This window comes from Pelodiscus sinensis, chromosome 2 (assembly GCF_049634645.1).
Source record: "Pelodiscus sinensis isolate JC-2024 chromosome 2, ASM4963464v1, whole genome shotgun sequence".
NCBI lineage: Eukaryota > Metazoa > Chordata > Testudines > Trionychidae > Pelodiscus > Pelodiscus sinensis.
This window is the reverse complement of record NC_134712.1, coordinates 187,940,067-187,965,738: the sequence shown is the minus strand read 5'-3', so window position 1 is coordinate 187,965,738 and position 25,672 is coordinate 187,940,067. Positions and strand designations below refer to the sequence as shown.

The 25,672-nt window shown below is 43.4% G+C and overlaps 2 protein-coding genes across 10 annotated transcripts in view; one reads left to right on the top strand and one right to left on the bottom strand.

Annotated features, from left to right (window-relative positions):
• The window catches only part of NGLY1 (N-glycanase 1), a 43,876-nt gene extending 29,495 nt beyond the window's left edge, over positions 1–14,381 (bottom strand). For 2 of the 9 annotated variants that reach the window (XM_075922020.1, XM_075922029.1), the window contains exons 1-4: positions 14,235–14,381; positions 10,921–11,257; positions 9,685–9,799; positions 2,828–3,070 (exon numbers count right to left, since the gene is read on the bottom strand). In XM_075922020.1, coding sequence (XP_075778135.1) covers positions 2,828–3,070; positions 9,685–9,799; positions 10,921–11,048 — 486 coding nt within the window. In that variant the 5' untranslated portion in view covers positions 11,049–11,257; positions 14,235–14,381. Of the gene's footprint in view, positions 1–2,827; positions 3,071–9,684; positions 9,800–10,920; positions 11,258–13,469; positions 13,491–13,530; positions 13,681–14,144 lie in introns of those variants that run through there. The other 7 variants (XM_075922025.1, XM_075922024.1, XM_075922021.1 and 4 more) reach the window with 7 other exon arrangements.
• Positions 13,728–25,266, top strand: OXSM (3-oxoacyl-ACP synthase, mitochondrial). Its single transcript, XM_006134314.4, has 3 exons — positions 13,728–13,869; positions 19,757–20,762; positions 24,231–25,266. The coding sequence occupies exons 2-3, from the start codon at positions 19,786–19,788 to the stop codon at positions 24,631–24,633; spliced, it is 1,380 nt and encodes a 459-aa protein (XP_006134376.2). The 5' UTR covers positions 13,728–13,869; positions 19,757–19,785; the 3' UTR covers positions 24,634–25,266.
• The last annotated feature ends 406 nt before the right edge of the window (positions 25,267–25,672 follow it).

Below are 25,672 nucleotides of genomic sequence, written 5' to 3'. Positions count from 1 at the left end.
CTCCCCCCGGCCAGACATCTCCCCCCCCCAGAGAGAGAGGGGTTGGTGAGCAAAGCGAGCAGGGGGCACAGCCCCCTAGTAGATTTAATTTATTGTTATACATAAAGCAAGTAAAATGGCAGTGGGTATAATATTATTACATGTAACTATAATACTGAACATCTGAATGTCTCTATACATTTTGATTTTGTATTTTGTCAAGGAAATTAAATACATCATGACTCATTTCAGTTTTCAATCTTATATAAACAAGTCAAAACATCTGATTATATGAAAATGACAATAATACAGAATTGTAGGCTTGAAACTTTAAGCAATCAGAAACATGCAGAGTTGCAGACTACAGTTCAGGTCCGTCTGGTTGCACAGCATTCTGCAGCAGAAGACCAACTCTGATTTAGTAGATAGAGCGAGCCTATTTTTAGTTTCCAATAGATGTATCTGATGTTCAAAAAGATTCATTCTATGTCTGCTGAACTTGCAGGACCGGATGCAGTTATTTTCCCAGTTTAAGCCAGTTTTACCTGTGTCCCATCCAAAACCAGTATTTCCCCAAGAAATCAACAATCTTCATTAAAAGATTTTAAATAATTTTTGATGTTTGCAAATGGTCAAATATTGTACAGTTTTAGCAAAAAGCTTCATTTATAATTTATTAAATATCTTAGTAGGGGGCTGCGCCCACAGCTCACTACACTCATACACCCAAAGAATGTGAGAGCATGTTGACATTTTGTTGCTTGGCAGGAAAAACCTTTTTTTATACAGAGAGAGATTATTGTATTCAGAAGATGTTCCATCCCAGAAAATTCATATGTACAGCGAGATTACGGGGAAAAAAGGAATCTAGGACTCCTAGTGGTTTACAGATCTCCAGATGGAAGCACTGTCAACTTTCTTACAGAGCTGCTGCTTCTCACCATGGTACCGGAATCCCCAGATTCCATGTCTACAGTGACCAACCTTTACAGACCTCCTCAATGATCTGATCTCATGGCCTACACGGAAACACTTGGATTTTCTCAGGCATGCTCTAAACCTATGCATGCAACTGGCGGAGCCCCTAGTACTGGAGCAGCAGCCAGCGGGGATCAGACAGTTAGTCCCTATTGTCCCCTTCTCTTCCTGGAATTTTTAATAGAACTCGGGGCAGGTGACGAGCTTCAGTGAATTTGTGTTTATTTCCTGCAACCTATCCATGACATCTACTAAAAATACTTGTGATAAAATTGGATATCTATCTTAATGATAAGTCTCTAGATCAGAGCAGCAATGATTAAGTTTAAGACAATTTAAAGAGGCAATAAATACCCAACAGTAATAACAGCAACATCTAGCTAACGCAATATAACATGATGGCTAAAACGTCACTTGTAAAACACACTTTGGAAATTAGGAGACTAGGCAACAAATGGCAAATGAATTTTAATGCTGATAAATGTAAAACATAATCCCATCTCTATGTGCAAAATGATTGGGACTAAATTAGTTATTACCACTCAAGAAAGATCTCGGAGTCATTGTGGATAGTTCTGTGAAAACATCCACTCAATGAGCAGCAGCAAACAGAATGTTAGGAATCATTGAAAAGAGATAGAGAATAAGACCGAGAATATCTTATTGCTTCTATATAAATCTATGATGCACCCACATCTTGAATACTGCGTACAGATGTGGTTGCATCATCTCAAAAAATATATTGGCATTGGAGAAAGTTCTGAGAAGGGCAACACAAATTATTGGGGTTTGGAACAGCAGCCATATGAAGAGAGATTAAAAGTATGGGCATTTTTCTAACTGCTTAGAAAAGAGGAGACTAAGGCTGGGGAATACAATAGAAATCTGTAAAATCATGACTGGTGTGGACAAAGTGAATAAGGAAAAGTTATTTACTTGTTCCTATAAAAACTAGGGGTCACCAAAAGAAATTAACAGGTAGCAAGCTGAAAATAAACAAAAGGAAGTACTTCTTCATGCAACGCACAACCTGTGGAACTCCCTGCCACAGGATGTTGTGAAGGCCAGGAATTTTAATAGGGTTCAAAAAATAACTAGATAAATTCATGGAGGTTAGGTCCATCAATAGCTATTAGCCAGGATGGGTAGGAATGATGTCCTAGCCTCTGTTTGTCAGAAGCTGGGAATGGGCAATAAGGGCGGGATCACTTGATGATTACCTATTTTGTTCATTCCTACTGGGGGCACCTGGCATTGGCCATTACTGTAAGACAGGATATTAGGCTAGATGGACTTTTGGTCTGACCCAATATGGTCATTGTTATGTTCTTAATTCTTTGGGCAGCTTGTTCTGAGAAGCACACAAGAGAAGAAGGTATTCTAAACACAAGCCTTGAGTTAATTTAGGACCTGTGATGGTGAAACTAAGAATGGGGATACAGATTTTTCAAGAACAGAAGTTAAAAACCAAGATTAACTTGAAAAGCTAAGCATCTTCCTTATTATTTCCACCAATGTTATGGAAATGCCATTATTACTTTGGAAAAGTTTACCAACTAAAAATATCCATTCAATGAATCCTGTTCTAGAAATTGCATACCCAAAAACATTTTCTGTTCCATCACGTTTGTGCTGGGCCCATAGCACATTAAGCTGTAAGGCTGGATGTAGGCAAAGATCTTCCACAATCTCATTAATGTAATGGGAAAAAGATGTTCCTAAGAAAGTTATCAGAACAATTAATTTTTTTGTGTTCCCCAGTGTTTTAGCTGTTACTTCTACTTCTGCCCTCATGAAAGATCTTCCAAGTCTTATAAATACAATCCTTTTTACATGGTAGGTACATAAGAGGGTTTTCAATGGTGCTTACCATTGTAGTGGACTGTGCAGCTGATGTTTGTAACTGCCTATTGACAGGGATTGGTGTTGAGTCAGCAGCTCTTGAAGACTGAGGTGCAGTAGGCTGCATATTGGTTACAGTTTGAGAAGATCCCGATCTTTGGTTTTGACTTGATTTATTTAATCTGCTATTTCTCTCTCCAGCAATCAGATCTCGGATTTTGTGTAGCTGTTCGATTGAGGCTTCCTTAGGGAAAACAAGATGAGTTTCTCCCTGAAATGTAAGAAATATGGAAAAGTTATTTTTTCTGTATTTAGTGCATGCAAATGAAACAATGCTATTTAACCCTTTCTCTGCTAGCCTTGCTGCAAAGAAGAGGAATCCTTATCCTTATAGATATAGAAAAACTAGAACCAGATATGATTGTTTCTTAAGGAATGTGCCTATCTTTAGCAATTAAGAGGAGAGAAGAGGGAAAAGGGCCTTGTGTTGATATTTTATCTTATTACTTCAATAGAGAAAGTGTCCAATTTCTCCTCTAAACATCATCGTGTGTGCTAGCTGTGCAAGATCTTATGGGAAGAATGGAAACTGCCAAGCCTGAAGGGAAACCCAGAAGTAATGAAATGACCATGGTGCTACAAGGAGAGTGTTGACCCAGTACAGTCTTGAAGAGATGGCACAACTGTAATTTAGATTTCTTCCCCCGTCCAAATCCCTGAGAAAGATAGATTAACATACAGAGCTGGACCACAGCCGCACACCTAACACACGCAAACACCCTGCAGGTGGCTACTGAAAAGAAGTTTGTGATCTCCATCTTGGATTCCCACAACCCCTATATGTAGATGAAGCTGAATACTCTCAAAGTTCTAAGTCACACGAAACACAGCAGCATTTTGCTTACTAACACAGGTCCCTGAACAGAGTCACAGTGTAGTGCAATTATCTACAAGGACTCTCAGTTGAATACTGGGTCATTCAAGGTGTTATTCTGGACTTCTTCATGAGATTAGCCCTAGCAACCTGAGAGACTACCTCTTACTTTGCATTCAGGCTCTCCCATGACAGCTACCTTCTACCAAGGCAGTTATAATGTGTGATCCACAGAGGGAGGCTCATAAGTGCCAAAGACAGAACTTCCACCAGAACTGACATTGGGCCTAGATTAGGGAACTCAATCCCACAAGAGATGAGAGCACTGATGGAGCCAAATACAGCTCTGAAAGCAAAACCTTTTTAAAATTAGCTTTTTTAATTTAGCTTTCCCTCAAATATTACATACACAAATTAAAACTAGAATCTATTTCTACTTCAAGAAGTGTGGAGGGTTCTCCAAAGCAACAGTGATGGGGCTGCACCAATGCATTTTGGAAGGGTGTTGTCAATCACTGTAGTTCAGAAAACAACACTGTCTAGTTAGCAAGAGTTGTCAATAAGCTTCAGTAATACATAAAACAGTTGGGAGCAGGAGAAGCTGCAGTACTTACCAGTGGAGCTCAGACTGTCACTTCTGTCTTCTTTAGGCTGATTGTCAAATCAAAATATTTTGCTGCACATGCAAAGCAGTCAATGAGCAACTGAATGTCTTTGAGGTTGTAGGCCAGTAAGTTACAATTATCAGCAATAGTAATTTCTAAATATTTGCCTTGATAACTTTTGTCTTTATGCACTGGCAATGCAGATTTAAGACATCTCCAGCCATATGGTACTTCATATAAATACCACTATCAATGTCTCTGGATGCATCTATTAGAGCAGGGATTCCCAAACTTTTTGACACAGGGACCAGTAAATCCATTCACGAGCTTTGGGAGGACCAGTAAAATTCATTTGCATATTCATTAAGCAAATGACAAATATGCAAATACGTTGTTTTTGGTCCTCCCGAAGTCCCCAGGGCCAGCTTTAGCAAAGCTTTTGATATGGCCACCCACAATATTCTTACCAGGAAGTTAAGGGAATATGGATTGGAAAAATGGACTGTAATCCAATAAAACCCTGCACCACCACATCATGTATTGAAAAGGGGCTCATTTATTTTCAGAAAGCTGACACCATCTTTGGAATTTTTTATCCATATTCTCATTCCGGATGGTGAATGCCCCAGGTTCTCTCCATTCTGACACACTGCAGTGCCTTTAAACCTCACTGTCAGCAGTGGGGATATTTAAAAGGCACTGCTTTTAAATGTTTAGTCAGGATCTGCATGCGCCCTGAACTGTTCCGCTCCCCGTTGGCCAATTCTCTCCCCCCGTCTCGTCCTGGGCCAGCCCCGCTGTCCCCACCAGCCGATTCTCTCCCCATCTCTCCTGGCAAGCCCTGCTGCCCCCGCCAGCCCTGCTTCCACCGGCCGGTTCCCCAGCCAGACCTGCGATCTCCCCTAGCCAGCCTCACTGCCCCCGCCAGCTGGTTCCTTCCACCCCCGCGATCTCCCCTGGCCAGACCCACTGCTCCCCCCTCCCGCAGCCAGCCCTGCTTCTGCCGGCCGGTTCCCCTCCCTATCTCCCTCGGGCAGCTTCACTACCCTGATCCTGCTTCCCTGTGGCCCATATCCAACCTCCCCTCCCCCTCCACAGCCAGCAATAAGAGCTCACCTGGTAACCCTCACTATGCCACTGCCGGGAGCCTGAAACATACGGCTGCATCCACCCAGCCCAGCTGAGGGCTTGGGGAACCCGGCACTGCATGAACACCCTGGCAGCCACGCTGAGGCCCGGTATTTTTTTCCCGCAGCCCGGTACTGGGCCACGGCCCATAGTTTTGAGAAACGCTGTAGAGCAACTGCAAACACAATGCTAAATACTATTGGGATAAGAACATAACTTTGTTTTACTCTATTGGTGACATCAGAAGAACTGAGAAGCAGCCCTAGTCAAGTACATGAGCTTGAATTCCTACATGAAAAGATTTAATAATGCTGACAAACTGAAAGGAACTGGATTGGTGGAGGACTGTCCACAAACCATCTCAATTTACAGAATCAAAGGTCTTAATAAGACAGATAAAAATTACATATAGGTCTTGATTTTGCTCCCGACATTTCTGCTGTATTTGCTGGAGTGAAAAGATCACATCTGAAGTACCATGCCCATGATGGAAGCCACATAGAAAACACCAGTCTTCTCTGCAAATTGATCAGTTAGTTTAGCATGACTCAGGTGAATATCTTTCCTGCAGTGACAAAGTGAAATGCCATGATGGTCATCGCAAGAAGACTGACTGCTTTCCTTTTGTAAAAATGGAAAATGTTGACACCTTTAAGTTCCTGAGACAGCGTCTTGTCCACAAAACTTTAAGCAGGGGCCTGTGTACTTCCTGATCAGCTCCCTTCTAATCCAGCAATTCTCTGGCCCTCACATTTGAAGATCTCTGTAGGAATACCACCTGGACCCAATGCACTACTTAACAGCTATCCATACTTCCTCATTGTTTCAGAATTTGTTGGCAGTCAGTCAGTGGGTGAGAGACATTTATATTCCAGATAGCGTAACCCAATAGACTGCGGGCCATACACAGTCTTCATCTCATCAAAAACTGTTTGGAGGTTTGGGTTTTTTGGCCTTCCGCTGATTGAAAGTGCTTGGCTTTCGTTTTCTACCAGCTATCCTTCATGAGGCAAAGCTTAGCTTCCACATTACACTTATAATGTGAATAAGCCTTCTTTTTAATAGATGGGATTTTATAAGTTATTCATGTGTGGAGTGTGTGCATGGATCTCTAGAACTGCTTTATCTCAGAATCATTTTTGTCAAACCCTCCCTGATGTTTCCTATCCATATTCATAACACTGTTGCCTTTAAAACAGCAGTGGAGAATCTATGTCCCACATCAAAGCTTGTGGCTTGCCGCTGAAGTAAGGGGAGCCAGCACTTGTATGCCAGACCTGCAGCCAGTCTCCAAACCTCAGCAGTCCCCCCCCTCCACATCCCAGGTGCTGGAGTATGAGCTCTAGCTCACCCTACTGTGTGCGAAGCTCCAAGAGCCAGCGCCTCCCCTGCAGGGCTGGAGTATGGAGAGAGCCCCGGCACCCTGAGCTGTGTGAGTGGAAGCTGGGTCAATGAGACTGAGGTTTTTGGGGTTTTTTTTGCTCCTCATTTGTGCGTAGACCCCGACTGATTTTTTTGTGGGTCAGAAGCCCACTACCAAAAAAAAAAAAGATTCCTAACCACTGCCTTAAAAGATTACCAGGCAGAGTCCCTGCAATGCACAGGTGATTTTGATATTCCAATGTTTGTACTGATACACAATGTTAGTCAAATGCCAACAAACAGGGATGCATCCGTTTTGTTTTGCACTTTGCTGCTTGTTGAAATTATCATTTTTTGATGACTAGCTAGTTCTCCATTAACTTTTGTGAGGAGTAATGAGCCATTTGTACCCACACCTACGTTCACCAATTTCTTTTAGACAAAGCTTTGTGATTACAACTTTCTCTGGTATTAACGTTGCCTAGGATGATTAATTCATCACATCACAGTTTATGGCATTGTTCAGGTCTTCACTGATTTTCTTTAACAATGTTGCAACATGTTACCATTGGTACACATGCACTCAACTGTTACATGACATGCAGATGTCAAGCTGAGGTGCAGGACAATTAGGCAATCATTTATTCCTTTTGGTACACAATTATGTGTACATGTGCAACAAACATGCAAATAGCAAAGACCACTCCCAATGGCCTCCACTCTTCTGTGGACCTGCCTAGCCAGTAAATGTGTATTCATAATAGGGATGTTAAATATCAGTTAACTGAACAGTCGATTAACCTCACAAATTCTTATCGGTTAGTTGACTATTCTATAGTCCCCGGGAAGCCCCTGTCCGGGGGCAAGGTGTCTGAGCTCCTGGACCCAGCATGAGCTGAAACGGAGCCAGGCTGCCTGCTTGCCTGGCTCCTAATACACTTTAAACACAGAGCCACAGCGGGGGTAGGTCCAGGACCCAGTACAAGCCAGGACTGAGCCGGGCTGCTGGCCATCCTGCTAAAAAACTTACTGGCAGGAATGGGGAGGGAGGGAGAGAAAGATGGGGGAAAAGCAAATAGTCTATAGCATTAACCTATAAGCTTTTGCTTATTGGTTAATTGACTATATTACTACATATTATAACAGACATTTTCAAGATGGGACTTGCCTAGGGGATGTGTCTCACTTGGTATATCAATGTTGTATTTGGCGAGATGTCTTCCAAGGAATGCAGTGTACTTTTCTAGCCTACCAATATCATCAGAAAGAGTGAGGACATTCCAGACTTCCAAGTTTAGTGTTCTGCGTGTTGTGCTGCTCTTGAACCACACACTGGATGACCAGCTAGTAAATGGATAATGGAGTGATATTTAGGGATCCATTTCTTCCCCTTCCCTGAACTGGACAGAGCAGCATTATCTTTAAAGAGGGTTGATTTGTTGCACAAAAAGAACATGGATTCCAAGATCATTCCAAGTCAACAACACACCAGCACTGCCAGAGGATGGTTGAATGCAGGTTTGTGACTAGGGACCCCAGGCAGCCTCCTCTCCTTGTTCCCATCACCACATTTGCTGTCACCATAGAACATCTAAAGAACAGAGCGAGTGAAGAGAAAGCAAGCAATAAGGACTATGGACCTGTACAAAAAATTGTTTAAAGTGGTACTAAGATGTACATGACTAATCACACTCTCTTGTTTTTGTTGGCTATTTTGTCTACTGTTGCAGAACGTTGCAATGAATGGGTTTGACAACACAGCTCTTTGCAAAGTGCAGGTGAAACAAATTGAAAAAAAGGTAACAACAGCTCAGTGCCCAGGATGTGCAACAGTGCCAAAATTAGACTGCTAACGCCACTGCAGATTAAAGTAGAACCCAACTGTTCCACTGAAGTCAATGGGCCATAATTATCTAGCAGGTGAAACGATCTCAGTTTGAATACAGAATGGGTGCGTCTAGACTGGCAAGATTTTGCACAAAAGCGGCCACTTTTGTGCAAAAACTTGCCAGCTGTCTACACTGGCCGCTTGAATTTGCGCAAGAGCACGGACTTTGTAATGTACAAAATCAGTGCTTCTTGCGCAAATACTTTCACGCTCCCGCTCGGGAAAAAGCCGTCTTGGGCAAGAATACTTGTGCAAGAGGGCCAGTGTAGACAGGGAAGAACTGTTTTGCACAAAAAAAGCCCTGATGGCTAAAATGGCGATCGGGGCTTTCTTGTGCAAAACCGTGTCTAGATTGGCCACGGATGCTTTTGCGCAAAAGCACTTTTTGTACAAAAGCATCCGTGCCAATCTAGACGTGCTTTTCCGTTAAAAGTATTTCCATAAAATCATGCCAGTCTAGACGTAGCCAATATGCCTTTTCCTTAGACCAGCTGCCTACTAGGGCTTAGGAATCTGTTTAATCCCCAAAATAGATGTTTTAAAAATCTGGTGCCTATCCTTTGACTTGTCCAGCTGTGGTATTTTATATGCTGCTTGTAATTATTAGAACTGGGAGCACTGGCTGTTGGGAATCTGGAAACACAGGAAACAGGAAGGGGGGAGGGGAGAGGAGAGAAGATTAGCTGGGGCTGAGTGAGAGCTACAAAGGGATGCAGCAGCTTTGTAAAGAGGTTTTACATTTGGTAAATAAAGTCCTGTTGAAGTCTGTTAGTACCTTGCTTGCATGATACAACCCAAGCCTGAGTGGCTCTACCAGGAGTTAAACTCCAGCAGCATAGCTCTCAGGGTCATTGGAACATAAATCTTCACACCATGTCAAGATGCAGTCCCAAGAGAAAGTATTCTAGCCTTGCAATTGTAAGGTTAACTGTGAATCACGAGGACAACAAATTACCTATTACACTGTAGAAGAAACACTGCTGAAGTTACCACAGTATAGCTGGAAGTCAAACATCTAAAATACTGACCTCTTCAAATCCCATTTCAAACAAGCATTCAACTGCTCCTCTGACAGGTAACAACCGAGTAGAAAACGCTGGATTTCCAATCCGAATAGACCTGTATTTTTCTTCATTTGGGTGTCTGATAGGAATAAAAAAATAAAACAATTATACTTGAACAAAGAAGCAAATGTTATCAGCTAAAGAACATGGACATTTTATAGTGTGGGTAGGTGACACCTGTCACTCGATTTTTCAAGGTGTTAACATTTTGTAGAAGCTAAGAAACAGACTTGTTTTCATGTAATTGTAGGCAGCTCATGAAAGGTCATTTAAAAATCTACACCACTAATTCATCCTATTTAAAAAAGTTGACAATGATTAGGCCACAGTTATACTGATGGCACTGCTCGTAAGGCTGATGAATATTGTCTTTGTTTCCTTGCCCATCCCCATTTATGTCCATCTGTTTTACATTTCCATTTGCAAACTCCGTGGGCCAGGAAACATCTTTGTGTGTGTTTTTAGAGCACTTGGCACAATGGGGTCCTGTGCAATGACTAACAAACTTAGGAAGAATGATCATTTACTGCACACTCCCCGCCACATCCCCATGGCGAAATATTATGGTGACAGGTACAGTGTAAGCACCTGAGCCACACACAGATTGTGCGTGCACCTGGGGAACAGTGTGAAATGCACAAGGCCTGTGCCCTCATGGTAGAAAAGCAACTGACTCATTAGAAGCCAATTGCATGCCCTCCCACTCTCCAGAGGTGGAAGTAAATGCTGCCAGATAGACCAGTCCAGGCAAGTGCCATGGCAGGGGATGGGGCATGACAGTGCCGCAGGCAGTTACTCTAAAGCAATGTTTACCAGATAACTGGTTACCTCTTTACAACTCTACCACAAAGCCAGGTCTAGGCCCAGCAGGATGTGGCACTGGGGGATACTCTATGAGTACATGGCAGCAACACACTGTTGGCGGTGACACAGCATGAAGAATGGAGGCTGTCTAAGGTGTGTGTGGGGGGGGGGGGTGCAAGTGACTCAGTGGGGAGAGATGACCAGCATACACTGGGCTAAACCACTGCAGCCACCTCCCTTGCTGAGTCCCCAAGCTCCTTCTGTGCCCGCTCAAGACACCCCCGTCAGCCTGCAGACCGTGAACCAGATGCTCTATATGCACTACAGGGACTGTGACGAGACTGACCCTGCTCAGCGTGTCCGCTGCAGTTTCACGGACTGGTCCGCCCTACTCACCTGATGATATTATCCGCATATGTGAGCAATAGCCGTGAGGCTTCCAGGAAGATGTCTTGGGCATTCTGGCAAAGCTCACTCACGGCTCGAGAGTGTGGTGGTGCTGAGGGACCCCCCGTAGCTGCCATTGTATTCTTTTCCCGATGGGACAGGCAGAAGGTGTCCTCTCCAGTGAGCCGGTGCTGATGTTTAGCGTGTGCACGCCTGCCCACCTGCTCCAAGAGATGATCAGTCACCCAGCGGCTGAATGTGGAATGGGAGGGTAAGTTTCCCCCTCAGTTTCAAAAGCTTCATCAGCAATTCCTCAAAGCAAACAGCTGCTGCTGCACCACTCTACCTGTGGTAGATGTAGGGATTATGCTACCAATGTTATTACAGGCCATCCTCGCTAGGAGTCCAAGATATGTTCCAAAAAACTTGGACTTATAATGAAACAACTTAAATCGGGGAATGTTTTTTTCCCAGTGGCTGACTTCCATTTGTGCAAATAGGTTTTATTTTTTTGCGTGACTTAATGCATCAGTTCCTACAAGTGTCAACAACTTTAGTGTGGAACAGATGTATACCAGGGTGACTTATAGCAGGGATACCCTGTACCAGTATAAGAACATAACATAAGAATGGCCATACTGAGTCAGACCAAAGGTCCATTTAGCTCAGTATCCTGTCCGCTGACAGTGACCAATACCAGATGCCCCAGAGGGAGGGATCACAACAGGTAATGCTCCAGCATGTTGTGCTAGTCTGCTCAAAGCATGTCTGGGAAGCATAATATTAAAAACATAACTAGCCAACCATTAGCCTGTTTATCCTAAAGTTCCCATTAACTTTGCTACCATGCTAGAAGTACAAGGATGGAAAATCTTAGGGGAAAATGGACAATTGTACACATAGCTTCTGCTCCCAGCCCTGCAAATGGAGGCAAAAGCGGGGCAGCTCCTGACCCCTGAGGGGCTAGAGCAGCCCTCCACCAGTGGTGGGCTGCAAGCTGCTCCCAGATACGGGTACCCAGTAAACACCACCCGTTAAGGTTACCAGTTCACATCCCTAACTCAGAACAGAATGGTCATATGGTAAAGAATACTTCCACAATTTGAATGAAAGACACTATGCAAAACAACTTCAATTGTATAAGCCTGTTAACTCTATACCCTACAGATAATCATAAAAGCATTACCCAGTGTAAATAGTGAACTACAGAAATTGTAAGGAAACAGAATTCCTAGCTTAGTAGGAGCATTTTAACAGCCTAATTGATTAAAAATGCATAGTCATCTCTTCTTTCTAGGAAGCTCTGAAATAGGTATGAAGATTTTTTTTCCTTCTCACCCAAAAAATAAGTGCATATACAGTAATACAATTAAAATAGATGCTCCAGTTGCACCATATGATATTACAGTAAAAAATCAGTGCCTCTATAGCTAAATTGCAGTCAGTTTTTCACTGACCTCTAGGATTCAACATCTTTGTTTTATAAGAAAAATAGAGTCCCCCAAATATTGCATATTATCTGAGTAAATTTTGATTTTACTAAGAATTTTCAAATAGATTTTTTTAAAAGACCTATTTTTAATTAACTGTAACTCAGTTTAACAGATTTATCGGGGGTGGGAGGAGAACTGGGAGCCTGCTGAGCCAGCAGCCCGTGCAGCCCATTTAACCATGTAACAGATGGAATTTTGATCGGTTATTTGGTTACTATTTTTCAACACTTTTTACATCCCTAATGTAACATCCCTAATTATGGACAAAATTTTCCTTTACATTTGGGGGAAGTGGAAGGAGAGTGCGAGTTACATAAATTTATCAGTATTAAAGTTTGTAGGCCTCAAGCTAACTGCTGAAACTTATGTTTTACAGAATACAGGTGAAAGATGTTAAGAGGTGGGTAATCCACTAATAGTATAATCGATACAATTTTTATCAACTACACAATTAGTTGACAAGAGAAGGCTTCCTCAGTCCTGTCTTGCACCAGATCCAGGAGCTACCCCCACAGCAGCTTAAATGTAGTAAAAGTTAGGTGTAGAGGCAGGATTGTTATGATTAACTTTTATAAGGCAGAGTGCACAGCAAAGCCTCCCCATCCTCTGCAGCCTGTGCTGGCTCTCTCCCAGGGAAGCTTTGCATTGGACTCTGAAGTATAAAAGTTAACTACAATGGAAACCGATAAGCTGAGGCTTATTGGTTAATCATTTAAATGGTAACATATATATCTTAGAAACAGTTTATACCACAGAGGCTGCAGCACATGTAACCAATTGGATTTTAGCAGTTTCACTGTTATATTTGTAAACAACATTTGACATCCCTAAATTAAAGACAATTTTTGTGACACGAAATCCTCATACTAGCATGTCCTAATTTTGAATGTATAACCCTAGCGTTCTTTTAAATATAGGTTTCCCCACTACTTATCTGGTGTTTTTGAGTTCTTGGTTTCTCTTTAACGTCTTTTCTAATTCTGGATATCTTATACCTGGCCCCCTTTTTATTATTATTATTATTAATTTCCTTTTCAATATAACTTTGCTCTGTGTTTTGTTAACCTCCATGACTCCTTGGGATGTGGCCTGCTGCTTCCGTAACGCCTCTTTTTGGCCTCTGTACATTCTGCGCCAAGATAAGCAGGGACACTATTTCCACTGCCCGAGAGCAAATTCCAGCAGGCTGCGCTCAGCGTCTCGGGTGGGATTCGAAGCGGCCAGCCAGCCTCACGGCCCAAGAGGCAGGCAGAAGCCACGGGAACAGCTGCTCACATGCCCTACTAATCCAGTGCAGATTCCTTGATTGGTGCAGTCGCTTCAGACCCATCGATTACTCGGAAATCGAGTATCAAGTAATAGCGCTTTGAGGGCCTCCCCCCTTTTGTCCTCACGTGGTTCAGCCCACTGCCATTGGAGCAGGGGAGGAGGACACAGCGGACCGGACCACAGAGGAGAAGGGGAGGTGAGACACAGACATCAGAGGAACAGGCCCGTAGCCGCGCCGCTCTCAGGGGTGGGATGGAATAAAAGAGGGAGGTTCGGGAAGGGCGCGGAGCACAAACCCCTCCCCCCGGAACTGGCTGTTCCCTCGTCCCGCAGGCAATGGGGGCGGGGCTGCCCCAGCAAGGAGGGTGCGGAGGTTGCCCCTGAGTGAACGTTGGGGGGCATCGGCCACGTGACCTCCCCACCCGCACGTGACTCCTCGCGCCACCCCCTAGCCCGGGGCCTACACGTTACCTGAGGTGGGGGTGGGTGTCCCAGGCAACCTGGCCGGAGGCTGCCTGGGGCTCGGGAGCGCGCCCGCCCCGCCCCAACTCGTCCCGTTACCTGGCGGGGGCTGGGCCGCTGCAGCGAGCAGCCTGGCCGGACCGCGCGGCAGGCGGAAGAACGGAGGCTCCGGCTGCTGGCCTCTTGCCCCTCCCCCCACGGCGTGTGGGGGGGGGGGCACGTGACCCTGGTGGCCCCGCCCACGCGTGGCCTGGGATGTGGGCGGCTGAAGCGCGGGAGGCTGCGGCTCCCTACGCCCTTAACACCGCCCCTCCCCCTCCCCCTCCCCCGGGAGTCCCTTGTTGGGCGGCGCTGTGCCCGGGGCCGCTCCAAACCAGCGGTGCAGGCGCAGCTCAGAGGCTGAGAAATCCACAGGCCCGGGGTGGTGCGCCTGGGCAGGGGCAGGGAGCAAAACGCTGCAGTACTGCCCAGTCTTATTTTTCAGTCTAGTGAGCTCCCCTTCTGCTTGGGCAAATCTCACCCGCCCCCCCCCATAGGACTATGTCATAGGAGTGTTACTGTGTAACTGTTCTCATGATTAAGCGCTAAGCCCAGATGCTTCAGGGGGTAGCGGAGTTAGTCTGTACAGGATAAATGTAACCGCACATAGTCGGGTAGCACTTTAAAGACTAACAAAACATAGATGGCATCATGAGCTGTCGTGGGCACAGCCCACTTTACAAGGAATAAGGGATCTTATGAAAGAGGGCTTTTTTCTGACAAATGGCCCTGTCTACACAGGGCCTTTTATGTGCAAAACCTCTGCTGCAAAAAGAATCAGAAGAAGATATGCAAATGAGAGCACAATTTGCATATCCTCTTCCGCACAAATAAGGCAGTGTAGCCATAGCCTCCGTGGTTCCCAACTTTTTTTATACTGTGGACTAGAAAAGTAATTCAGAAACTGTTGGTAGACCAGCACTGGAATATTAGCATATTTGTTAGGGTAATTTTAGCCCAAAGTATATTAGGCAAATCAATTGCACCAGAATTTAAAGTTCCTGCTGAGTGGTGAGAGAAGAGAACAGGGTCGTAGGGGCAGCTGCCTGTCATGGGGGTGCTTGGCCCTGGCGGCTGTCCGGTGCTTGGCCCCACCAGCCGGGCCAGCTGCCATCAGCACAGAACTTGGCCCTGCTGGCAGGGGCAGCCGCTCTCTGTACGGTGCTTGGCCCTGCCAGCTGAGGCAGCCACCCTTCACCTGGTTCTTGGCCCCACTGTCTAGGGCAGCCACTCTCCACGTGGCATTTGGCCCCATTGCCTGGGCTGCATAGTGACCACTGGAGCTGGAACCGGGGTCGCAATGAAGCTGCCCCAGTAGGGACAGGCTCACTGCCATCCCTGCTCCAGCCATATCACTCCCCACTGCCAGCCGCCCCACTTGTCCTGCTGCTGCCTGGGGAAGTGGGTGGGAAGGGAATTCCTGGGGAACCCCAACAGGTGGGGCTAAATAAAAGCTGGAGGCATGTCCTGATTATGTGCTGTGGCCTGGCAGATGGGAGTTTGCGGCCCATTTGGCAACAGCTAGGCTATCTGTTATTTGAGCCTTTAAGGGGTACTCAGAGTCACATTTTGATGCTTTCTCTACAGCCAAAAGGGCTGGAAACTTGTTGGTACTGGAAAACAAATCAATAAAAGCTTTCACTTGGGTATCCCTCACTTGGCACTTTTATAGAGATTTATACTTTAAATTATGGTTGCCAGATGGTTTCAGAAAAAATACCGAACCCCCCCCCCCAAAAAGGACCCTGAGAGAGAGAGAAAAAAAGTGGCCCCTTTAAAAACTGTGTGGTGAGGCCCTAACATGCTGGCAGCAGCTGTCTGCCATCTTACCTCTCTGTGCTGGGCCGGACAGCTCCCTGGTAAACATAAGGGTTGCCAGGCTGCCTCCATTTTCGCCTCCTGGCTGGGAAAAAATCAGAAAGTACCGGACATTTTAAGTGTCGGGTATTTTCTGAATTTTTTTACCGGACAGGAGGTGAAAATACCGAACAACCTGATTCAATACCGGATACCTGGCAACCCTACTTTGAATATGCTGGTAAAATATTAACTAATACTTTGATTGCCTTTAATATTAGTTTAACATTACTTTATTTCTTTTTATTTCTATTTATTTCTTTAGAACATTAATAGCTATTAAATAAACAGTGGTGCCTTAGGATTGGTTTTTTTTCTGGAATAGACTTTGTTATAAGATTTCTTTTTGACAATATATCATAGCAAATTGTGAAGTCTGGCTGCCAAACATGCTGAATGTTGACCCACAGCAGAATATAAACATGAAAGCAGCAGCCTTAAAGATACATCACACTTCTTCTGTGGTTTTAAAACCACAGTGTTTTGTAGTTTGTCACAGAAAATAAAATTATTTTCAGTTTCTCTTCACACTCATTCCAACTGGAAAAGATATTCACCAAACTTGAAAAAGCTAAATGCAAAATATAATATAGGTTTCCCAGACCCTTTAGTACTCTTCATTTTTGCCTTCAGTCATATGTAAGAAAGGAAAACATTGTAAAAAAAAAAGTGAGAAAAGTTCTACTAGTACCTGTTTGTCTTGGCTCTTTCCCCACTCAGGCACGATAAATGCAGAAGTGGGGGCCCGCAAAAGTACCCCAAAACCTTATCTACCAAGCTTTAGTATAACCCCCCCCCCCAAATCTTAACAACCTAGATTTTGGGGATAAAATCCTGCTGCCACCACCCAAGTACTGATAAGAAAATCAGGGGAGAGGTCACTTGGGAAATGGCACCCCTAAAGTAAAAACCAGGACACAAAAATTAACCAATACCTGGTTAATAAAAGAAAAGAGAAAGAACTTTTATTATCAACACAATATTCCTGTTGCAAGCATCATGGCTAGATGGAAAAGTCACAAAGAAATACTCCTTGGGCCAGGAGTTTAGTTACAAAAGAGAGCAAAAAGCATTTTTAAATGCACAGACATCAGATCCCATATCCCAAACCATAAAACAATAAAACCTAATGGATTTATCTAAACTTTACCCTACTTACAGAAGAGTGAAGAGTCTATTCTTGGAGGGAGACATTCTGTCTGTCCCCCTCAGTAGATGGAGAGAAACTGCACCCAAGACAAAGGAGGGAAACCCCAAAATTCCTTTGTCCTAGTTTGAAATTCCTACCTACCTTCCTATTGGCTGAATCTACCTGACCTAGGTAAGGTTAACCCCTTAGTTCCCAGGCTGCTGGCTAACCCTCATGATCATGATCATGGCAAAAAGAACAAGGCCAAGATCCAAAATACCTATTGTTACTAAAATCACATATTTTTATGGGTAAAAAACAACATTACACCATTAAACATTTGGCACAATAGAAATAAAGGCACTAGAAGCAAATGCTGTCACAAGATTAATACAACTCTGTTAAAATAATCATCCAACTCTTTATCTAGAAGCAGGAGGCAGAACAGCACTGTATTACAACAATATTATCTGCAAGTGCAGTTCCCTCCCTCTGAAAAATTAATTTGGTCAAAAATACCATAGTAGGATTCTAAGCTTTTTTATTTTTCATGGATATCAAACCAAATTTGCTCCATTTAGAAGAGAAAACAGTTATTTTCAAATTGAAAGCCCTGCAAACTCCACTTGGAATCTTAATAGTGAAGTATGGTTATTTCTTTATTGCATATCATCACAAATAATAAAGTTTCTGAGAGTCAAATAATACCCCAACGAGCACCTGCACAAATTGTCAAATCCAATCAGACCAATAGTCCAGAATCCTATTCTTTATCAGTGACTAATACCAGATACTTCAGATGAAGGTGGACTTCAAAAGATATCATTAATATAATAATGCAGTGTTTTGATGCTAAATATGGTCATTTTCAAAGAGAGCTATTAATCTTGTGAGATCATTATGTTCCGGTGAATTTATTTTCACTATACCAATGCAAGTAATGGCATAGAAGATGTTTGATGAAGGCAAATACATTTGATTGTGTGACATTTGGTGTTTTGGAAACTTTTCACATAACTGCTTAAAAAGAGCAAGTGGCCATATTTAATGGCCCTCTCAATGACAACTGTATTACATTTTTAATAAATGTAAATTACATCACATGCTTGGCAATATTTTGATATATATTATATGACTTTACATTACTTTCCCCTCCAATTAACAACAATTTAATTTAAATTACTGACTGATTCTTTATGGAATGTTATGATCTAAATATATGGTTAAAGCTTGATCAAACTATCTCAAAGGTAAAAAATCTGATTTTATTAAATAGTTACATCAAAAACAGCTTGATGTAAAAACATTATTTTGCTCTAATATAAAATGGATAGTCATTCATACATAAAGTGTTAAACTAACATTAGGGGCAGTCAAAGGATTAGTTAATATTTTTGCAGAATATTGAAAGTAGGGATGTGAACATGTACCTGGCTCCCATATAACTGCCTAGAAAGCTGGCTCCCCACGTGTACTGGCTCCCTTATAGCCCTCCCCCCCATACTGCTGCCTCGGTATCAGATATGCTTTTAAGCTGTCTCCCCACATGCCCCAGCTCCTGGGGACCTGCCTTTCCTGCTCCCCACTCTGCCCCCGCTCATTTGAGGAAGTAGGTTTTGCCTGCAAAAGCTCATTTTATTTATTTATCTATTTATTTATTAGGCGCTAAGGTTCCACAGACTATTCGTTGTTATAAAATGCAAAGTGAGGAATACCCAAGTGACAGAGTTTATTTATTTGTGTTACAATATCATCTGAGATTGAGGCCCTATTGTAATAGGTGCTGTATGAAGACGGTGTAAGGGTATGTCTACACTACCACCCTAGTTCGAACTAGGGTGGTAATGTAGGCATACCGCACTTGCAAATGAAGCCCGGGAACGAGGCGTACAGATAGTTCGGAATGGCTTGCTAGTTCGAACTATCTAGCCCATGCCGCGTGTAGCTGCGCGGCACGGGGTTCGAACAAGCCGGCATTTAAAAATGGCGCCGGCCGGCTTATGCAAATGAAGCCCGGGAAATTCAAATCCCGGGCTTCATTTGCAAGTGCGGTATGCCTACATTACCCCGCTACTTCGAACTAGCGGGGTAGTGTAGACATACCCTAAGAGAGTCCCTGTCCCAGAGAGCTAACAGTCTAAATAGGCAAGACAAAATGTGTGAGGGATAGGAGGGACATAGAAAGGTGAAATGACTTGCCTTGTCATGTCAGATCAGTGATAGAGCTGGAAACAGAATCCAACTCTTTCACTGATCTAATGCCCCATTTTCTAAATAGGGAGGGAATGGCAAACTACATCCAGCAGGAGCTGCAAGCAGGCATACTTGTGGACATGCTTGCCTTGGTGAGCCGCATTTGGCCCATGGGCCACTTATTATCCACCCCTGCTCTAAAACATGCTGTCTGCCATAAAGGTTATGATGAGGTTCCTAACTGACTGTAATAAATAATCATGATGAGATATTAGTCATGCCAGGAAAATGATTCTCTGCAATTTACAAATCAGACGTGCATTAAAAGGCTAGTCCTAATTTTAGTGAACTTAAATACCTTTTACATCAACTATTTCATTGTTGCCTTTTTTTCCTGTTACAGAAACACATTTCAGTACCCTGCTGTCCATTATGATCTCACAGGGATTACAAGATTTCTTAAAAATTCTAAGTTTTATGTCTCGCAATCCAAAATTACAGCAGTGTTTAAGAAAGGGTTTCAGCACTGAGTCACTTTCAAAACATCAAAGGCGAGTCGTTGTCACAGGTATTGGCTTAGTGTCTCCTCTTGGCGTTGGGACTCAATTTGTGTGGGATCGCCTTCTCCAAGGAGAAAGTGGGATTATTGCTCTAGATGGGCAAGAATATACAAGTGTTCCATGTAAAGTGGCTGCTTGTGTGCCAAGAGGAAATGGCAAAGGTCAGTTCAATGAAGAAAACTTTGTGTCGAAATCAGAAAGCAAATCCATGGCATCTGCCACTATCATGGCCATGGGTGCTGCAGAACTAGCAATGAAAGACTCTGGCTGGCATCCGCAATCTGAACTGGATCACTTAACTGCTGGTGTGGCGATTGGAATGGGAATGGTTCCACTGGAAGATATTTTCAATACAGGCTTGACGTTTAAAACAAAAGGCTATAACAAAGTCAGCCCATTCTTTATCCCTAAAATCTTAATCAATATGGCAGCAGGTCAGATCAGCATTAAATACCAGCTGAAAGGGCCCAATCATGCTGTATCAACTGCTTGTACCACAGGAGCACATGCTATTGGAGATTCTTTTAGATTTATAGCCTATGGTGATGCTGATGTGATGCTGGCTGGAGGAACAGAGGCTTCTATTAGCCCCTTGTCAGTAGCTGCATTTGCAAGAGCTCGGGCACTCAGCACTAACTTTAACTCAAGCCCTAAACTGGCATGTCGACCATTCCACTCAGAGAGAGAAGGATTTGTAATGGGAGAGGGTGCCGCTGTGTTGGTGTTGGAAGAATATGAACATGCTATGCAAAGAGAAGCCAGAATGTATGCAGAAATTTTAGGTTATGGACTCTCTGGTGATGCTTGCCACATAACAGCACCTAATCCGGATGGAGATGGTGCTTTTAGGTAAGAATTTGTAGATTAATTTGACAGATACATTATTAAGATGTTATTTTTTGTTGGTCAACATTCTCTCTAAATTTATCTAAATTGTCAACATGAATGCCATCCACATACCTTTAATTGATGTGGGAGCGTTTAAAATATAATGGCATGCAGATTTTCGTAAAACCTGAAAGCTTAAATCTGAACAATGAAAGATTTTTGTAAGAGTTTATCTTATTTTTATTTTTAAACTGATGTAGTGGGAAGATAATCTCACTAGATCCAGCCTATTTGTGTGATATTATGGAAGCTGTATTCAATATGGAAAATATTTCACTTACTTTTGATGTACACAGCTGTTCACCATGAATTACTCCCAACTATAATTCCATGCTAAAGGCTCTCTGAGTATAATAAAACCTTATGAATATTTAAGAGGAGAGACATTCAGTTATGAAAGCAGGTAATGCTGTTACCTGAGTTCTTTAGGAAAGCTATTTAATTAACCCATACTGAACATCTAGTACATAAGAGATTGTGTTGTAGTTGGAGAATGTCAGTTATCAGAACGATTCCCTTAAATCAATGGTTTTCAAACTTTGTGTTGTGACCCAGGAATGTAAAGCATTGGGTTGCCTTGCTCAGCACACAGAGACTGGGGAAAGCTGACTTGTGACTTGCCAAACCACTGCTAATCTCTTCCTGTCCTGACACTACAGTCTGGGAAGTGGCCAGCAGATCCCGCTCCTAAGCAGGAAGGCCATGCTGTCACTGCCCTGAGCATTGGCTCTTCACTCTCATTGGCTAACGGGAGTTGAAGGGGCAGTACTTGTGGGCGGGAGCCATGTGAAGCTGCTTGTGTTGCTGCGCCTAGGAGCCGGACCTACTTCTGGCTACTTCTGGAATGCAGCATAGTCTGCAGTGCCAGGATAGGCAGGAAGCCTGCCTCCATGCACCCCTGCTGTGCTGCTGACTGGGAGCTGCTGGAGGTAACTGGGTGCCTTAACCCCGCATCCCAGCCCTGAGCCCCCCAACCTGAAGCCACATCCTGCACTCAAAACCCCTCATTCCCAGCCCCATCACAGAGACTTTAACCCCTAATCCAAAACCCTAACCCCCTCCCGCACCCCAGCCCAGAGCCCCCTCCCACACTCTGAACCACTCATTCCCATCCCCACCCCCCGATCCTGCATCCCAACCCTCTGCCTCATTCTCCACACATCCCAAACTCCTCATTCCATCTCCACTGGGTTGTGGGTATCAATAGTTGGATCAGGAAAAAAATGTTTGAAAACTAACCAACTCCTTAGAATTTACCAGCATAAATAGTCAAAATGCTCTCAAAAGATGTAGGACATAATTAGAACAAATTATGTAGACAAGTTTCTATGCAAAGCACGTGATTAAAACAGACGCTTTTTAAGTGCCTTGCTCTGTTGGGATCTTAATGCAGAATCAGGCCTTCAGTGTGGATTCCTCACAAGGCAGAATACAGGACTTTGAGTAATTTGATTAAATTACAATACAGAACTAAACACAGCAGTGCAAAGGCTTGGGGAAGCTGGGTAACAGAGGAATTGAGGGAGTGGGAAGGAGCCTTGGAGTGAACCTGGAGGGTATTGGATGTGGATGGGGGAAGGCATTTTTTGGGTGGGTAGAATTGGTAGGATGTTGGGAAGTCTCCCCCATGCTGACTCCAACCTTCTTTTCCTTAGTCAGGCACATCTGTCCCTGCACTCCCCACCCTCAGGCTCAACATTGTCACTCCAGTAACTCCTGAGCCCATGCTCCTGTCTGTCCGCCCCACTAGCCATTCTGAACCCCAGTCTGTGACCCTACAGCAGCTCTGTGTGCCCCACTCTGTCCTAACCTATGTCTGTAGGCAGAGTGCTGTGATGAACACTGCTCCTGGGGGGAATTCTGCAGCAGTGGCATATAACGTTTTTCCCCGCCACAGAAAATACATTCTGCCCCAGAAGTGCTGCAGTGTTACTTTTTGCCCACGGGAGGCAACTGTTGTGCCAGAACAGCTGACCGGGTTCATGCAGCTTACTGTTTTGGTGCCACAGCAGCCTTTTGTGGACAAAAGGTGGAGTGCATCACTTCTTGGGAAAAATGTATTTTATGTTGAAAAATACAAAATTATATAGAGCAGAGGAATTCCAGGAGTTCCAGGCTGTATGAAACCAAAACGCTCAGTCATACCTACGGTATAAGAAGCGTCCGTGGGCAGAGTGAGCAGGGAAAGATGCACTCGTGATCAATGTTCCCTCTAATCTTTTCCATCCATGTATGAATTTTTCCATCCATTTGCAGAATATATTTTTATGTCCACTGAGGCATGTTGAACGTGCAACACCAATAGAAAGAAAAAACCTCGCTGTGATTGCTTTGATAATCAGCTGGGCGCTACTGGAATCTCTCCTGAGTGGCTGCATGAGCATCCAGCTTACAGGGAACACTGCTCATGATTTTCCTTTCTGCTGTGGAAATCTACTTGAAACACAATACAATGTGGAGCTGTATTCATTTTTTTGTGAAATCCCTCCTTAGAGTTCAGCTGTTGTCATCCTGTAGGTCAGGACCCCTAGGTGGGTCATAATGCCATTTTAATGAGGTTGCCAAGGCATTAGATTTGCTGGGATCCATGGCTGAAGTGGAATCAGCAGCTCCACTCCCACCTTGGATGGTGGGGCTTGGGCTCTGGACATTTCCACCCTTAAATGGGGCAGGGAGGCTCTGTCCACAGTGGCCTGGGCTTGCTGCAAAGAGAGACTGCTCTGTGGCAGCAGCCCCCCCGTCTGTGGGAGGTCCCAAGCTCTCTGTGGACAGAGAATGCTCTGACATCCCGTGAAGTAGCCTCTGTCCACTGTGAGCCCAGGCCCAGTGCGGACAGACGCTGCTTGGTGGCAGCAGTCCCTGTCCACGGGGAGCTCAAGCCTCCTGCAGGCAGGGGCTGCCGCCGCCCTGTCCTACTGCCTCAGTATCAGAGGCAGTAGGATGGGGCAGCAGGCAGAGCCAGTTTGCACAGGAAGCTGGTTTTTAAACTAGTGGACTGGCTCCAGCCTGCCACCCCACACTGCTGCCTCTGATAGAGAGGCAGCAGTGCAGGGTGCCAGGGGGCTCCGTGAGAGTTGGGCTGGGAGCGCACTGACTGCTGACCCCATCTCTGGGAACTATTGAATAGTCATGTAACCGCTAAAATTGCATGCAGTTACATGACTATTCAATTACACGCTATCTATAGAAGAACAAAATACTTATGATTCCTGAGATCTAAGTGTGTATATTACTCTTCTGTTGCTGATAAAATGTGTGGATCTGATTCTTCTGTCTTCCATCTTGTGTAGTTATTTGCATTGGAACAAAGTGCCCATAAAATGCAACCATTCTGATTTTAGCATTGAATAAATATTTCCACTCTGTACAGATGGCAGTGATTACAAAAGACTGCTGGAAATCAAGCTGTTTCTTTTTCTTTTTCCTTAGATGTATGTCTGCAGCAATTAAAGCTTCTGGAATATGTCCTGAGGATGTAACATATATCAATGCACATGCCACTTCTACGCCACTAGGAGATGCTGCTGAGAATCGAGCTATCAAGAGACTTTTTAAAGATCATGCATATACTCTAGCAGTTTCCTCAACAAAGGGAGCAACAGGACATCTTATGGGGGCTGCAGGGGCTATAGAGGCAGCTTTTTCTGTACTGTCCTGTTACCATGGAATTTTACCACCTACTCTCAACTTGGATAGAACCGAGCCAGAGTTTGACCTCAATTATGTTCCACTAACAGCGCAGGAGTGGAAAAGTGAAAAACGACGCATTGCTCTCAGTAATTCATTTGGCTTTGGTGGCACTAATGCAACATTGTGCTTCGCTAATGTTTAATTTAAAATGTATATATGTGTATAAATACTACAAATTCAGATTGGTATATGGCTTGTAAAATTATGTGTGGTACTGCATTATGTTTTGTTATACCATAACATTTTTACATGAAGTATATCCCTTATTATTCAGTCACATTGGGCACTTGCTTATTTTTTTAATGGTAAGTCAGTCCTTACCTATTTATATTTCAGATTACAAAAATATGAATGTTATTGCTTCGCATTCTGATTTTGCAAATGCTAAATGCTTTCTTTGATTTCGTTCACTTTACTTGGGAGTTTAGGATACTTTTCATGTGGCAGGATTTATTCTTTAGGATTACAACTCCTGTCTGATTAACAGCCCTGTTCATCTCATTCTCTCCTTTAAAATGTTATGCAGAACTTTTGAATATCAAATTCAGCTCTTTAATTAAGCATGCCATATTTTAAAAAGAAGGCATTAAAGTGGGTAATGCTCTAAAATGTTTGATATTAAACATTCAAAAATACATAACACTGTAAAAAACCTATTAATTTCTCATTTTTTTTATCAGTAAGTTCAAGGATATAACAGAATAATCTAAATTGAATTGTTCTTGCAAATGGTTTGTAAAAGATGTGGCTCAGTTAAATAAAAAATTAAACCTGTTTCAGGTATTCTGACTGGGTGAATCCATGAAAACTGAGAGCTTTTGCAACATCAAAGAAGTAGAATCAGCTTACTTTCCTTTTCCTCAAAAGATTTAACAGAGAATAGAAATTTATTTCATTTGAAAGCACGATGGTTTTGTGTCTTCTTGTGTGTGTTGCTAATCCTGATTAAATTTAAATAGAAAGACTTAAAATAAATAAAAATCCCCCATACTGTGTTTGCAGTCTACATATTGAAGATTCTGTCTTCTCACTAGCTCATTTATTTTAATTTTCCATAATAAGTGATATGTAAAGGTATGTACCATAAATAGTGAATTTTCAAAAAAACAGTTGAAATCAATGGGTGTTAAGTGGGTTCAGTACCTTGCAAGTTAGGATGCATAGATGTTAATTGTGTGTTT

Excerpts from the sequence above, each read along its gene's own strand:
- OXSM (XM_006134314.4), top strand. The coding sequence starts at position 19,786 with ATGATCTCACAGGGATTACAAGATTTCTTAAAAATTCTAAGTTTTATG. Across the intron at positions 20,763-24,230 it reads GATGGAGATGGTGCTTTTAG|ATGTATGTCTGCAGCAATTA; the intron begins GTAAGAATTTGT and ends CTTTTTCCTTAG.